This window comes from Rhipicephalus microplus, unplaced genomic scaffold (genome assembly GCF_043290135.1).
Source record: "Rhipicephalus microplus isolate Deutch F79 unplaced genomic scaffold, USDA_Rmic scaffold_14, whole genome shotgun sequence".
Classification (NCBI taxonomy): domain Eukaryota; kingdom Metazoa; phylum Arthropoda; class Arachnida; order Ixodida; family Ixodidae; genus Rhipicephalus; species Rhipicephalus microplus.
The window spans coordinates 16,182,351-16,198,540 of NW_027464587.1; the positions used below are offsets into that span (position 1 = coordinate 16,182,351).

Consider the following 16,190-nt stretch of genomic DNA (forward strand, 5'->3'; position numbering starts at 1 on the left):
ATGCTTAGAAATGTCAACTAAAATGCAAAAGAACGTTCTAGAAGTCACAATAAATAAAAAGATACAAGTTATGCGCTACTTTTAAAGATGATCCGTGATGAAACTCTTTTTGAACCGGCGACAGCCCATGCATTGCCATGCATCCACCGGCAGTCAGCTGGGATAACTTGAACGCCCCCTTAGCGGCGAAGTTCGCAACGAGAGCTGGCACAGGCGGCTCCGTAGAATGCCACCAGCTAGGCTCACAGCACGGAGAAAATGTGTTGTGCCCTTTTGTAGTGCCATCTATTGCCACATGCCGTCACAAGAGCATGGGAGAAGGAAAGAGAGCCGCCGTACGGCGGAAATTCCTAAGAAAAGGTCACAGGTGGGCCTCAGATCCCCACAACGCTAATTTATTTATTTATTTATTTGGAATACATCACAGGGCTTCTAAAAAAGCATTGAGTGAGAGGGGGGGGGGGAGGTACGGAGCAATAAGTATAATAAACACTAAGCACGAAGAATGAATACAAAAGTAAAACACAGGCCAGAAGCTCGAAAGCAGTATCAAAAAGGTAATCATTACACAGAATTAAAATTTCTAGCAAGCAACTAATGTAAACTTTAAACAAGTGGTTCAAAGTGTCTGGTTAGTTGTTCACGAAGATTATTCCATAATGCAAAGGCGCGAGGTAAAGCAGACAATTAAAACACTCAGTCTTTCCAAAAGTACGCCTAATGCATAGACTGTGGTGTAATCCTCGTGATGTACGTGTAGGTATTTGAATCGGTAATTGCTGACAGAACATGAACGTATTTGGGAAGCAGAGCGGCGGGCTTTTAATGGCTGTAGATCAAGTTCTTGCTGAAGTTAAGTAACATGAAATGTCTGTCTTAGATGACATAAATCGAGCGGCCCTGTTTAGAATTGACTCTAGCTTGGTAATGAGGTACTTCTGATGAGGAGACCACACCGCTGAGGCAAATTCTCGCTGTGTGCAAATGAAGGTTTGGTAAGCTGTTTTACGTAAGCTAGGGTTAGTATGAACAATGTTACGGTGCAGATGCCTAAGTGTTTTGGATGCCTTTGCACACACTGAATTTATATGCTCTTTCTAAGAAAAGGATGAAAGTTAAATTTATTTCTATTTAAGTGTATGAGCAAACACGAGACAGTTCTGTACTGTTTATGGAATAAGAAAAGTAAGATGTAGAGGGCTTTCGACTGATTGATACTACATTGCTCTTAGATAAGTTTAAGGTCATAAGCCATATATCACACCAGCATTTTATTGCGTTAGGATCGCGTTGAAGGATATGATGGTCATAAGCAGATTTTATAGCCTGATAAGCAACACAGTCATTGGTAAAAAGTCTTACACTGGAAGTTATGTTAGTACTGATGTAATTGATGTAAACTAAGAACAATAAGGGGCCCAGGATGCTACCCTGTGGTACACGAGATATCACGTCAGTGAGAGAAGTTATTTGGGAATGTGAACTGAAGGCGACAAGATAAAAAATTATAAGACAATGTTAAGCTGTCGATTCCAAGAGAGGATAATTTTGCATTGAGAGGACAATGTGCTACGCACTCAAATGCTTTGGAGTAGTCGAGAAAAATGCCGTCAGTTTGGACGTTATCGTCCATAATAGAATGTAGACCGGTGGTTAATTTAAGTATTTGTGTTTCACATGATAACATTCTGCAAAAACCATGCTGATTACTGAAGAAAAAGCTATTACACTCAAGGTGGCTATATAGATGTGAAGAAATAATGTGTTCTAAAATTTTATAGCTGATACATGTCAATGAAATAAGACGATAATTTTCAGCTGCCTGATGGCTGCCATTTTTAAAAATGGGAATAATTTTAACAATTTTCCACTCTGCTGGTAATTGTCCTGATGATAGTGACTGCTTAAATATGTGGAATAATATCTGACCAGAAATTAAGTAGGTATGTTTTAGTACTTTAGAATTGATGTTATCAATACCACACGGTAATGATAGTTTAAGGTTAGAAATCTGACACATTATGCTATCCAGCGAGATTTCAATTGGTTTAACGAAAGTCAGTTTCATGAACAGCTGGCATGTTGGAATAATCCTCTCCAGTGAAAACAGATGAAAAGAAACTATTGAGTTCAGATTCACACTCTTGAGCAGAAAGTCGTGTTAGGTTATTGCAGTGTAAGTAAACGTCATTATTCACGCAAGGTATTAGGGGAAATTGTTCTCCAGAAGATTTTAGGGATGGACTGTAATAATGAAGGCAGTTCGTGCAAATGATATTTATTTCTAGCTGTCTTTAATGCCTTACAGTAAGTATTCAAGGGCTCCTTATATTTTGCCTAAGAAAACTGAGTTTGGAGACGTTTTGTGGATATGTACAGGCGTTTATTTTTGTTTCTTAGTTGTTTGAGGTTTTTATTAAACCGTGGCTTAGCTTTATCGTTAGTTATTTTAATGAAAGGAACATACTTGTCCAATAGAACCAAAATTTCGTTTCTGAAAAGAATCCAATTTTCATTGACCAAGCAAGAAGAAAAGGAGAACAAAAACATTTCATTTAAAAATACTTCTAACTCATCATTTATGTCAATGAACTTTGCCTTACTATAGTCATGTATGTTTTTAACTGTAACTCTAAAAAAAAAAAAGAAAGCGGGATATTAAGTTGCAGTTGTAGCATCTTATGATGACTAAAGCCATCTATTTGAGTTATAGGCTTTACGGTGTTGGGATCATTTGTTAATAGCAGATCTTCAAAGTTGGAACCACAAGTGGATTGCTTAACGACTTGAAACAAATCCAAATCCAAAGTTAGGTTAATAAAATCCTTCGCAGTATGGCAAGAGGAGGTCAAAAGGGGCCATTCAATATTTGGAAAGTTGAAATCACTGAAATGTGAGTGACAGGACACTGTTTAAAGACCTGGCATAAACTTTCCCTTAGCTGTTCTGGTGGATAACAACAAGTGCCTAATAGTATTTGTCTGAAGGGTGATGAACAAATAACCCAAACATTTTCAAGAGCCAAGTTGGTATGCACTCGTAAACATACTATGTTTTTATTAATGGTGACCAAGATGCCGCCACCACGTTTTTTTATTCTATCGCATTTGTAAATGGTATACTGCTTGTTGTTATTGAGAACTTCTTTGTTAAGTATTTTGGGATTTAGCCATGTTTCTGTAAGTAGGAGGATGTCAGAGCAACTATCCTCTAGAAAAAAGCACAATTGATCTCGTTTAGGCAAAATACTGCATATGTTAGTAAACGATAAAGAATGCGGATAGGGTATCACTGATGAATGAGGTTTATTCATGGGCAAGCTTTTTGGCTTCTGTAGATATCTGGTGCATGTCATGACTGTGTCAGATGTCTTACAGTATGTATAGGTTTCACTTCCTCTGCGCAGTTTATCTACAGATAATTTAAAGGGTTTGTTCTGTTCTCTTGCAAAAGCTACTAATTTTTCCCTTGCCTCACGAGTCAATGGCGAAAAATCTTGCAAACTGAGAATTTCGTTCCTTTAAGTTTGAGCCCAGATGTGGAGGTAGCTTGTTTATCCTTAATACATTCAAATTTTGCAATGATGAGTCGTCCTTTACCTGGAACGAATTTGCCAATTTTATGAACCCTCTTGAATTGCGTGCTACTTATCATTATACCTAGTCTCTCAGAACAGAAAGTCGCTGTTTTTTGTTTAGTGGTGGCCCAATCTTCTGTGTGGTCATTGCCAATACTGAAGAAAAACAAGTTATTCTACGGCAGCTTATTTTTGGTATCCTCACACCTCGCAGTGATAATATGCTCAGTTGGTCAGCTATGATGCGCAGCGGTAAACTAGCTGCGCCAAGCTCTGCGGCCCCGAGAGAAATCAGGGCTGCTTCCAGGCAGCCCTCTATTATATTAACTCTATATATTAATTCTCTATATTAATTATAATTAACTCTATATATTAATATATTAACTCTATTATATTAACTCTATCGGTCAGCAGTTTGATTTCGTCATTAGTTGCTTCATGCTTAGCCTGAAGTCCCTTCAACTCATCCAAAACCGCCGCCTGTCCAGCCTCGATTCTACAAACTATCTTAAAAACAGTTGCAAGGGTGACCGCACCCGACTCAGTATCAGAACCCAGGTTCGGTTCAACATCAACCGAAACAAACAACAACAATTTGACCACAACGCGGCTCATATGCAAAAGGAAACCCGTTGCTCATTTTACACAATCACATAATTCATATGGGTATGACACTGCAATAAGGCACCTATATTCACAAGCACTAAAAAAGTAGGTAACTAACCTGGAATAACATAGGATGCAAGTGCATCGTACTGGCATGCCCAACGTGCGCAGCCCATTCCGAAGAGGTAGCCGATGTTTCCAGATAAACTTGCCGAAGGAATCAGCCACCAGTGACCGTTGTTGCCCGATGTACTTGCTGATCGAATCCGCATTTGGACGGATGACTGTCCTAGATTCTTCTTGCTTGCGCAACCAAGGCAGTATCAGAACCCAGGTTCGGTTCAACATCAACCGAAACAAACAACAACAATTTGACCACAACGCGGCTCATATGCAAAAGGAAACCCGTTGCTCATTTTACACAATCGCATAATTCATATGGGCATGACACTGCAATAAGGCACCTATATTCACAAGCACTAAAAAAGTAGGTAACTAACCTGGAATAACATAGGATGCAAGTGCATCGTACTGGCATGCCCAACGTGCGCAGCCCATTGCGAAGAAGTAGCCGATGTTTCCAGATAAACTTGCCGAAGGAATCAGCCACCAGTGACCGTTGTTGCCCGATGTACTTGCTGATTGAATCCGCATTTGGACGGATGACTGTCCTAGATTCTTCTTGCTTGCGCAACCAAGGCACCGGTGACCAAGAACAGATTACGAAGATCAGGGTGGCCTGGAATGACATGGGACGTAAGTGCATCATACTAGCAGCGGTGCCATGCTCCTGCAGTTAATATCGAAATACAGATGTACCACCAAACGTCAACATAGATGTGTCTACCTTAAACTGTGCTATAGCTGTCAAATGCAAATAGTCTTTGGGCAAGCTGCCTAAAGTCAACGCACAGTAAACATTCAACTACTTCTGTAAGGATGCGTTTGTTTTTCATGTTGTACCAATTTTGATAATGAAAAGAACAAGCGTGAAAATTTTTCTTTCTGCTCGCTTGGCACTAGACCGTGCAAAGATGCAATAAGTATTTTTTAGAGCGAATGCGGCACCAACAAGTTACCTACAAGGGTGTGTGGCAGCGAATGGCGTGTTCGGTGCACTAGCTTACACTTGAGCGGTAACAGCTATAAACCACACATACTTCTGAGCAGGCAGCTCATAATTTATATTCTTTAAAGTGCTTATCATTGGTAGATCTGTTGGGATTATGCACCCACATGTTCGTCTGTCTCATACTCCCTCATATTTCCGTGGAGGCATATCACAGCACTCATACCAAAGTTGCTGTAATCACTGCACAGTCTGCTGTTGATGCACTTATAGTGAAAGCACGAACTACAAATTTTTTTATAGAAACAAATGCGAGATATTATCCGAAGACTCGAGTTACTATGAATTTTTGAATGTGGGTAAGGTCATCGAATACAAATATTATGAATGCATTATTCGAGGAATATCGAAATGTTCGAATATTCCCACATTCCTAGTATTTCTAGAATATTTCTTTAATACATCAAAGCAAAATTAAATTGCAGAAAGAAAAAAATAGTTGGAGAGGATTCCTAAACATATTCTTATGAAATAACTACATGAAAGTGTTTCTTTTGGCTAGACAAAGGGTGAAATTTATGAACATAATTTGTTGCAACTAAAATTTTGCCCAAATTTCAGGTTCAAAAAGCATTATTGAGGCCCCAAGTGTGCTACAATTTTTATCTCCATGTTGAAACCAGTGTTTTCTTGAGTCAATACATAGTAAAAGGTAAAAACAGCGCAAACTAGAAGAGACAAACATAGAGATAACAGACAAGACAGCGCGCTCGCTGTGTGTGTTATTTCTCTGTTCATGTCTTCCAGTTTGCGCTGTGTTTGCCTTTTACCATGTTTAAGCAACTAGCCCAACGAAACACGCTTATGAGTTAATACAATTGCGACTGTAGTTGGGCCTAAAAGGCAGTTTTTTTGCAGCACACTAGTGTTATGAGGTGAAGCTTAACAAACCTCTAAACAGGTTACAACTAATGTTATGTGGACTGTACTTGTCTTTAAGAAATTTAAATTGTTCGAATTGTAAAATTTTGATGCTAATCGAATAGCATACACTATTATAAAAATGTTTGAAATATAGAATATTCACGCACTCTTAAAAACTTCATCTTAAAACGAACGAGATAAATAGCCTTAGAAAAAATCGGGGAGACCCTTAAGCATCGTGTTTAAGAGTTGAACGTGATAGAGATATTATGTCCCAAGTGTATACTTCAACCACTTAGCACATGCTTTTCGAGAATTTCGAATTGTGGATTTCTACATTGTAATCACAAATGTAGAAAGTGGCTTTCCAGTGAACCACAAATATTGTAGAGACGTCCATGGTATGTTTCTCGTGGACATCGTAAATGTCTTTTAAATATCCATACAAATCCAAATTACGAAGTTGCAGGTTTGTTGCACATGGATACTAAATGGACATTTAATAGATATACATAGACATTGTCAATTAGTAAGTAAAAGATTTTTCATGCACATGCACTTTACACACTTACCACATATAGTTGGTGTGTTATACCTGCTGTCCCGTGGCTGTCTTGCTCATTGCCACTCAGCTGTACTTTATAGAAAGGATCAAGGGCTTGAGGCTGGTTGCAGTGATTGATATGTGGAATTTAGCCTTCCAAAACCACCACGTGAGAGGCGCCATAGTGGTGGGCTCCGAAAATTTCGACCTCCTGGAGTTCTTTAATGTGCACCCGAATCTTGGCACACAGGCCTACAGCACTGTCGCCTCCATTGAAAATGCAGCCACCGCAGCCGGGATTTGAGCCTACGACCTGCAGGTCAGCAGCCGGGTACCTTAACCACTAAACCATCGGGGAGAGGCTGGCCGGATCGCTGTCAGACGACACATTTAAGGCCAGCCTCATGGTGTTGATGCTTTCTGTAAGTATAGCATACCAGCAAAGAGCCAGACTGCAGTGGGAGCGCAGGTCTCTAGCACACAAAACTATACATGCAGCAAGCCTGAAGGAAGTGCGGGGCTGCAAATGTCTGCTTAGTTTCTCTTGAGTTTCCTTTCCTCCTCTCTTTTTTCTTTTTAATTTTTTTTCTGTCACTTTACTTCTCTTCTATTTTTAATCTAATTCCTGTGCCCTTTCTATTTTTCTTCCTAATTCTTCCATCTCTTTCTATATTTCTAACGTGCTTTATCTTTTCTACTTTTTATGTGGTTTTGCTTGCGTTACGCCAAGTGAGGACAGCCCAGGCCTCTAAAGTGCTTCACACTTGAAAGCACCTTCGAGCTGCGTGATCTTGCGCTATTATGTACGGCAGCACTAACGCCACGCATGTTAATTTTATGGTCGTTTGCGCGCTTCATCTCTTCGCGCATGTAGGTGTATGCATTACGCAGGCTCGAACGTTACATGTCTATTTATGTTCGAGAACTTTATAGATTTCACGTGCTAGTATATATTTATAATTCTAAACGTCAACTAAAGTGGTTTTAAGAGACAAAAAGTTCTGCAATGCATTTGTTGTTGAGAGCACGTATATGCGACATCATTTGCGATGTCTAGTTATTCTCTAAGAGAGAAGTGCACACTACCTCAATAATACATAGGCTCTCTAGACTGTAACAATGGCACATTATGGGAATGTTGATTAGGTAGAGGTAGACGTATGGATTTTATTTTTATGTTGAATGGATATCAGTGGTTCACTGGGTTGTGTCAGTGAAGCTTTCTTATATAGCTGCATTCTGTGTAATGCTGCTTTCAACTGCGAAAAATAACACACATGAAACTTTTCCTACATCATATGCACCCACTGCATGGTCTTGAGGGAAAACGCACAGTAACATGTGTGCCGTTCAAAATGGCACACAAAACATCGTGGCTTTAAACCATGATGTTATTATGATTATGACATGTTCCGATGCCTGGTGGCAATATACACTTGTACCATGCAGTATTACTGTGATAGTGTAGTGAACATGTCAACTGGTGGCAGAAGAGGTAGAAGAAGAGGTAGAAAAAGAGGAAGAAGAAAGGAGAGAAAACAACAATTATCAATTGAAGAAATGAAGCACGAGGAATACCATTCCTTAAAGCAGGTCATTTCCAGGTTCGTGACGATTAATGTAATGTGTCAAGAAGTGCCCTTGTCAACACTCCTCTGTCGATTCTGAATCCTAGAGATGTATTTGATGCTGTGTGTAATTTAATTCAAGCAACTAAATGTATTTCAAAATAATGCCCACTTTAACAAATACTAAAAAAAAGTGGTTGGGCAATAATTTTTGAAATGTGAATAAGTATGAAACATACATCTCAAATTAATCGGGTTTGCAAACTCAGCAGTCTGGTCGGCCCCCAAATCAAGCTATAGCTATAATATTAGAGATTATTTTCTTGCTTTTTTTTTCTCACTCAGTGGATCTTTGTTTTTTTTTTATGGTGACTTCCTTCTTCTACATCTTATTTTTGGTAAGCAATAGTGCAGTTACCGTTTATAATATACTATATATGTTTTCTTGGCCAATCCCCCGTGTGGGTATATGCCTAGGATTCCAGGCTACAAACAAACAAACAAACAAGGCCGGGTGGAAAAAGAACACAAGAAAGAAAGAGTTAAGGAAGGTGCGGAGAGGGATGTGGGGTGGAGAGATATTGTAAATATTTTTTACTGCAGGATTTCATGAAAATTAGATTACCAGTTCAAGAATATGGTCACCCTTCTTTTGCTTGGAATAATAAATGCTGCCCTCTCCCAAATTGGAAGTGTGCATCACAAAATTTCGATGCCGAATTCCGCCTCTTAATTTCTATTTATACAGGTTTGGCCAGGTGCCATCTTCCCTTTGCTCTTACTGTCAAGAGCCAGAAAACATCGATGATTTTTTTTTCTTATTTGCTGATATTGCACAAGCCACAGGAAGAAACATTTAGAAACTATATTCAGAAAATTAAACATTACTCATAATTCTGAAAATATCCTTTCTCTAGTGGCTTCTTCTCTGGGCCACAGCAACAGAAGCATCTGCATAGCAGTTTGTGAATTTCTCAGATGCACGAGAAGGTTTACTTGTTAATTTTTTTTCTTCTTTTTTCAACTAATGAATTTCAATTTCTTTAGAATTACCATCTATTTATTACTTTCAAATATTAGTTTTTTACCTACATTATTGGGAAGTTACCTCATGATTATTCACTCTCATATTCCCTAGATGACTGAATTATTAGTTTTTTTCATCAAAATGTAAAAATTAGAATAACCGCCAGTTTAATGGCCAATCCCACATAGTGGGCACGAGCCAAAGCAAATAGAAACAAGCAAGCAAGCAAGCGAAGAGGAGAAGGGGGCTCGGAACATCAAGAGGTAGACGTGCGATGATAGCGGGACGGCGTTTGATGGAAGTGCGCCAGCACAGCTCATCGCCACGTGACCCTGCCTTTTCAGCAACGCCCTGTGAGCTGCGACCAGGAGAGGAGCTTGGCCGAGCGACGTCATTCTTGTGAAGACGTGAAAAATGTCCTGCGGTTTCACTCCGTAGACTGTACAGCACAACTACGAGCGGTACAGCCGTCGCGGGGACCCGACGCTGCACTCATGTGGTACTGCAAAGACCTGATGGTATAGCCAATGGCCATAGACCTGTGGCATGACAGACTTTATAGACGTGACGAGCCTCGATGGCTTGACCCCAAAGCCGCCACCGCGTCAGGCCTTGCACCTGTACTGTAAATATAACTTTCTAGGCTGTGTATATAGTGCTTAAAAGACCGTTATAGTGTAAATTCTATATATTCTGCTGCTTGGAAATTTTAATAATTGTTTCTTTTTCTCAAAAAAATTTTTCATACTCTTTTCGTTCTTGTATCGTGCTTAACATCAAGAGACCATGACAGATATCACATGTTTTATTGTAAAGGACGCGTGTGTTTGTAAAGCATGAACATTATTTTCCCTGAATTTGCAAGTAGTTGCATGGCTGCACTATAGAACACCTTGCCTAGGTTTGATCTTCACTCGGATCCGGAAATTTTAATTATATATTTAATTTCATCCATCTCGATTTTTCAGGCATGCACAAGATGATGATTTTTTACTCACAACTAACGATTGCCACGCTGACACTGATGCTGGAATTTCTGCAAAAGAAGTTCTATAACACTATCGCTTTAAAACATTATAACATTCAACCATTTTGCATGCTGGAGGTAACAAAAGTAGGAGCAAAGGAACCTAAGTGGTTGAATATACATGTATGCAATTGCATCATTTTTATGACACTTCAGTTTCTTTGCTGCTTTTATTATCTTCAGCGTGCATGATGGTCGTGCGCTATCATGTTTTTTCGTAAGTTACTTATTCTGTTCATTTAGAAATAATGTTCTAGCCGCAAGTCAGTGCCATTGTTGGTCGTCTATGTTGCTTCTTCTCATATTTTCATACTGTTTTTTTTTGTTTAGGATGTACTTTTCATCAAGCCCATGGGGTAGTTCAGATTTCTTTAAAAAGTTCATCAAACTTGGCTATGAGAGAGGACAACCATGGCATGAAACTTGTTGGTTATGTGGTGGTAGGTTTTCTTGTGATTGAATATATGTGGACATTCATAGCATGTTAGCATTTCCAGTGAAGCAACGCTGTCAGGTTTGCCTCCCATAATGTGAAAATTGAGCACAGCTGTCAGCATGTTTTCACTTTGCAGGTCCCTTTTTATTATGGCAATTAGCGCCGGCCTCGACAGCACAAATGCATCTGCTTCAATTGTGCAGATTTCAAACGCTGTGGCACCATCTGATTGTTTCACATAGCCGTCTCTGCTTTCCTGCTTGTCGTTTTGCCATCATTTTTATGTTTGCTTTCATTTGTTGCTGTGTTCATTCTCTTGGTTATGACTGACGAGACACGCCAACAATCGGTGTAGAAACTGTTGTCTGAGAGCTGTGCACTAAAATAATTCGGTATAGGTTAAATAATTAAATGAATGTTTAATCTCCTGAAACAGTGTTCTCCAGCTCGTGAGCTTGGGTTCACCTTAGGTGGGAGGGTCCTTCATTCCAGGAATCCTCTGGCTGCCTTTCCAGCCCTGGCAACGAGTCCTCGTTGGTCGTCTAGGTCCTTCGTGCTCATCTGTCTGCTATAATAATCTGCTCAATTGGCTTGGCCTATAGAGTTTTGCACAATAATACCTAGACAGGAGTCTGGCACTGCGATCGTGTACCTCCATGGTAGGCTGGCTAGAATGGGGAGGCGTGATGAGCGCGGTGCTTATTGCTTACCGGAGAAGGCCCTTCGGTGCGCCGATGCCGCTTGGGGCGCTGATGGCAGCGGCGCGGGTTTTTTATTAATGTACGCAGATGATATAGTGCTAATGGCCGACAACAAGGAAGATTTGCAGAGATTGATGGACATCTGCGGTAATGAGGGAGATAATAAATTTTAGATTCAGTAAAGAAAAATTAGCAGTCATGATTTTTAATGATAATGAAGGTTGTGAGCTTACGATACAGAAGGTCACGCTAGAGATAACGAATAAGTACAAATATCTGGGCGTATGGATAAGCAATGGGACCAAGTACCTAAGGCAACACGAAATATACGTTACGACTCAAGGTAACAGGAATGCAGCGGTGGTGACAAATAGTGGCACTGTGGAATTACAATAGGCATGATGTTGTGAGAGGAATATGGAAAGGGGTCATGGTTCTTGGGCTGACGTTCGGCAATGCGATCTTGTGCATGATATCAGAAGTTCAAGCAAGCAAAATTAGAAATTAAGCAATGTGGAATAGGTAGGCTTCCTTAAGGAGCTCACGGGAATACACCAAATCAGGAAGTACAAGATGATATAGGATGGACATCATTTGAGTGCAAGGAAGCTAGCAGCAAGATAAAATTTGAGAAGCGATTGGGAGAAATGTGGGAGGAGCGTTGGGCTAGGAAGCTTTTCAGCTACTTGTACATGAAGAATGTCAATACAAAATGGAGGAAGCGAACTACCAAATTGACTGGTAAATACTTAGAAAACAGCAGGTGGCTAAACCAAAAAGAATTATCAGTTAATAACAAAGAGAAGAAAACAAAGACTGACATGTGGAGAGTTGGCATGATTAAGAAGTCCGCACTAGAGATCGATCGAACTTTTAAGCAGGAAATTGCTAAGGAAAAAATCTACGTTAATACTCGGGGTAGTTCCCTACTGTTTGAGGGCAGGACGGGAGTATTGCGAACCAAGACATATCGGGCCAAATACGAAGGGGTAGACACGGTATGCAGTGCATGTGGATAGGAGGAGGAAACTGCCGAACACTTGATAATGTTCTGTAAAGGGCTTCACCCTATAGTTCAGGGTGATGGCGCAGAGTTTTTTAAAGCACTGGGGTTTAGGGACAGGGAGGGCAAAATAGACTTTAGGCGGGTAGAATTAACTAGAAGAAGGTTATCTGATTGGTGGCTAAAGTAAATGCAGGAGTGACAATTAAATTCTTCACTTCAAAGTACCAGTCCTCAACTTCACTATTTAAAGGAAATAAAAAAAAGATAAATCTAGCGGTTTGTTCACTAAGTATTACGGCTAGGTGGCGTTAGCCGCCGCCTGATCTAAAGGGTAGAGCCATATCTATATATCCATCCATCCGGGTAGTGAGCGGCGCCCTTCGCAGAGTTTCCCTCGTGTCCACTGCTTTTTTTTTTCAGGGGCGGTAGCTGCTTTACAAATACTTCGTCAATCGGTGATAGCACTGGATTACTCTGAAATGCCTGAAGGTGTCAACGACAAAAAAAAAAAAAAAGTAGATCCAGCATCGCTGCATTATGCTTGTCCGCAAAACTTAATGCTTCAGTTCAGCCTCTCGAAGAGGCCCAAGGGTGGGAAGGTGGATCACTTAGGGGAGGAGTCGCTCTGTCTGTAGAAATGCTGCATGAGATGGAATAAAATGAGGAAGGCTACGAGAGACTTCCATCTTATGCACTAGCAGTGTCTGCTGCCCATGAATCGAACACCGCTGAGCGGCAGATGGTCGCCCTGTACATTATGTGGCAAGCTACGCTGTGAGAAATCTGGTACTTCGTAATAATCGTAATGAGTGCAAGAACACCTGTTTTGTTTCATAGTGTTGGTGGTTACGCGTAATAAGAAACACCATTGCTGGTAAAGCACGTTACTTCGGCAATTAGTATTTGACGTACTCGTTATACATGTAGAAATGAAGCTGTTGCTTAAATTCTGCAAGTTGTAGTTGTCAGCAAGTTGTTCCTGCAACAGGGTAGCGCTATTTATCAGTTATGTTCCCAAAATGAAATTTGCTTCTGCTGATAGTACAGGTCGCAGAGCATTAAGTTTGCAGTACCTGGAAAAGCAAGGCTCACGTTTCCATAAACAGTTGCAATTCTAGCGGGCGCTGTGTAGGTTAAAGGGGCAAAAATTATTTACACTGCAAATATCTTACACTGGAAATACCTGTAAATATGGTCCGCTAGCAGATGCAAGCTGCCAGAATTACTGTATTTTTTTAGGTCAGTGATCACATTGTTACGTGAAGGTACACGCGATACTAGGCGTTTCAAGATATATTTACACCACGCCAACGCTCAAGCCAAGATGGAAAACAAGAGCTGATGATGATGATCCTTCTTACCCTGGCGCATACCGCAAAGGGGGCCCTACACCAAAATCATGTCTTTCTCCGCGCCTATATGACCGCTTTTGTGGGACATTGTCTCAAAACATAACCCCCGGGTGCATAAGCACCGCCTCGGTGCTTTCTATTATGTTGCTGAGGGGTAAAGCTTACCACGGGGTACGTGAGCTATGTCTGTAGATAGCGAAGTGGAGGCCGAGGAAGGCTCGAGCAGTGCTATTTCGTATGGGTCACATCTGTCACCTGGCGCAATACGCGGTAGGGTCCCGATTAGCGGGAAAGCAGTTTTTCAGAAAGTCCAACGCGCCTAGTCGGAGTCCACAATAGCACAAGAGAACCCGGAGTAAAGAAAACTTGGCGACGATGGGAGTTGTAACGGTGCCGCTGCTGATCTTACAATGCTGAGAGGCGCTGACAGGCAACTTCTCGTGCTTTTCGAGCTCTGGTGATAGCATCGCGAGCGTATTCGGTCGTCGACTTGACGGCTGTCGGAACGATGGTGTCAAACAGTAAAGTTGGATTATGGCCAAACACGAGATAGAAAGGTGAAAAGCCAGCTGGATTGTGACGTGAGGAATTATAGGCGAACGTAACGAAGGGCAATGCAACGCCCCAGTCCTGGTGGTCGGACGATACGTACATGGTGAGCATATCGGTCAAAGTCCGGTTGAATTGCTCAGTCAGTCAGTTAGTTTGCGGGTGGTAGGCTGTCGTAAATTTATGTTTTGTCTCGCAGGAGCGAACCAGGTCGTCGATTACTCGGGAAAGGAAATAGCGCCCACGATCTGTGAGGAGTTGGCGTGGTGCGCCATGATGAAGTATGACGTCGTGCAGAAGGAAATCGGCAACGTCTGTGGCACAGCTGGTTGGTAGAGCCCATGCAATGGCATACCGCGTTGTGTGATCCATCGCAACAGCTATCCACTTATTCCCAGAAGTGGACGTAGGGAAAGGGCCTAGGAGGTCAAGACCAAGTCGAAAGAACGGATCAAAGGGAACGTCAAGTGGTTGGAGGAACCTAGCAGGGCTCACCGAAGGTTTTTTTCTGCGTTGACACTGGTCGCATGAGACGACGTAGCTACGGACCGAGCGATAAAGACTGGGCCAGTAAAATCGACGCTGTACACGGTCGTACGTCCGAGACAGTCCGAGGTGACCGGCAGTGGGAGCGTCGTGGAGCTGGCCGATCACGCTCGCATGTAAGTGGGAAGGTACCACAAGGAGCAGTTCGTGTCCATCAGGCCGGACATTGTTATGGTACAATGTGCCATCCTTGAGCACGAACAATTGAGTAAACGGATCGCATGCTGCAGAATGAAGCTTCTCGATAATGTTACGTAAGACAGGATCTCGGCACTGTTCCTCACGGATGTTGCTTAAAGCGGAGAGAGACAGGACACATGGCGCTTCATCGGACGCCTCAGTTGGGTCCACTGGATTCCGAGATAAGCAGTCAGCGTCGTGGTGTAAACAGCCAGATTTGTAGGACACCGATTAGTTGGAGTCGTAATGCCCATCGACCAAGGCGCCCAGTGGGGTCCTTCAAGGATGCGAGCCAGCAAAGTGCGTGCTGATCGGTTGTGATGATGAAATGTCGACCGAGTAAATAAGGCCAAAATTTTGCTACTGCCCAAACAAGAGCAAGGCATTCCTTTTCGATGATTGAGTAGTTCTTTTCTGCCTGTGAGAGGAGAGGGCTGGCATAGGCGATAACGTGGGCACAGCCGCTTTGATGCTGGACTAAAACAACACCAATTCCGTGGCCACTAGCATCGGTGCGGACTTCTGTAGGGGCGGCGTTGTCAAAATGGGCCAGAACAGGTGGTTCTGTTAGCAATGCGATAAGTGTAGAGAACGCCGTAGCCTGCGCAGCACCCTATGTGAATGAGACATCTTTTCTCAGTAAGTTTGTGAGAGGACGGGCTACTTCTGGTTGGTTGTTCGCAAAACGTCAAAAGTACGAGCACAGACCAAGAAAGCTGCGAACTTCCTTGGTGCAGGTCGGAATGGGGAAGTTCCGCACGACTCGCACTTTATCGGGATCAGGGTGTACACCAGAGGAGTCGACAAGGTGGCCCGACATGGTTAGTTGCTGGCGTCCGAAGTGGCACTTTCACGAGTTCAGTTGGATACCGGCATTGCAAAAAACAGCCAGTATTGAGAATAGGCGGTCCAGCTGGGTCTCAAAGGTCGGAGAAAAGACGATAACGTCGTCAAGGTAACATAGACAAATTGACCATTTGAACCCACGCAAAAGAGAGTCTATTATCCGCTCGAAGATGGTCGGAGCGTTGCATAACCCGAAGGGCATGACTTTAAACTGGTAAAGACCAGACCATCA

General features: G+C 41.9%; 2 protein-coding genes across 9 annotated transcripts in view; one reads left to right on the forward strand and one right to left on the reverse strand.

Annotated features, from left to right (window-relative positions):
- Positions 1–5,121, reverse strand: part of LOC119181455 (uncharacterized) — an 88,966-nt gene extending 83,845 nt beyond the window's left edge. For 2 of the 5 annotated variants that reach the window (XR_005111216.2, XM_075882789.1), the window contains exons 1-2: positions 4,684–5,121; positions 4,302–4,486 (exon numbers count right to left, since the gene is read on the reverse strand). Coding sequence is in view for 1 of the 5 variants with exons in the window: in XM_075882789.1 (XP_075738904.1) it covers positions 4,302–4,486; positions 4,684–4,952 (454 nt within the window). In the remaining 4 variants the exon portion in view is untranslated. The remainder of the gene's footprint in view (positions 1–4,301; positions 4,487–4,683) is intronic. The other 3 variants (XR_012888609.1, XR_012888610.1, XR_012888611.1) reach the window with 3 other exon arrangements.
- Positions 1–16,190, forward strand: part of LOC119181451 (uncharacterized) — a 607,968-nt gene that overhangs the window by 418,124 nt on the left and 173,654 nt on the right. The gene's annotated exons all lie outside the window — the stretch shown is intronic.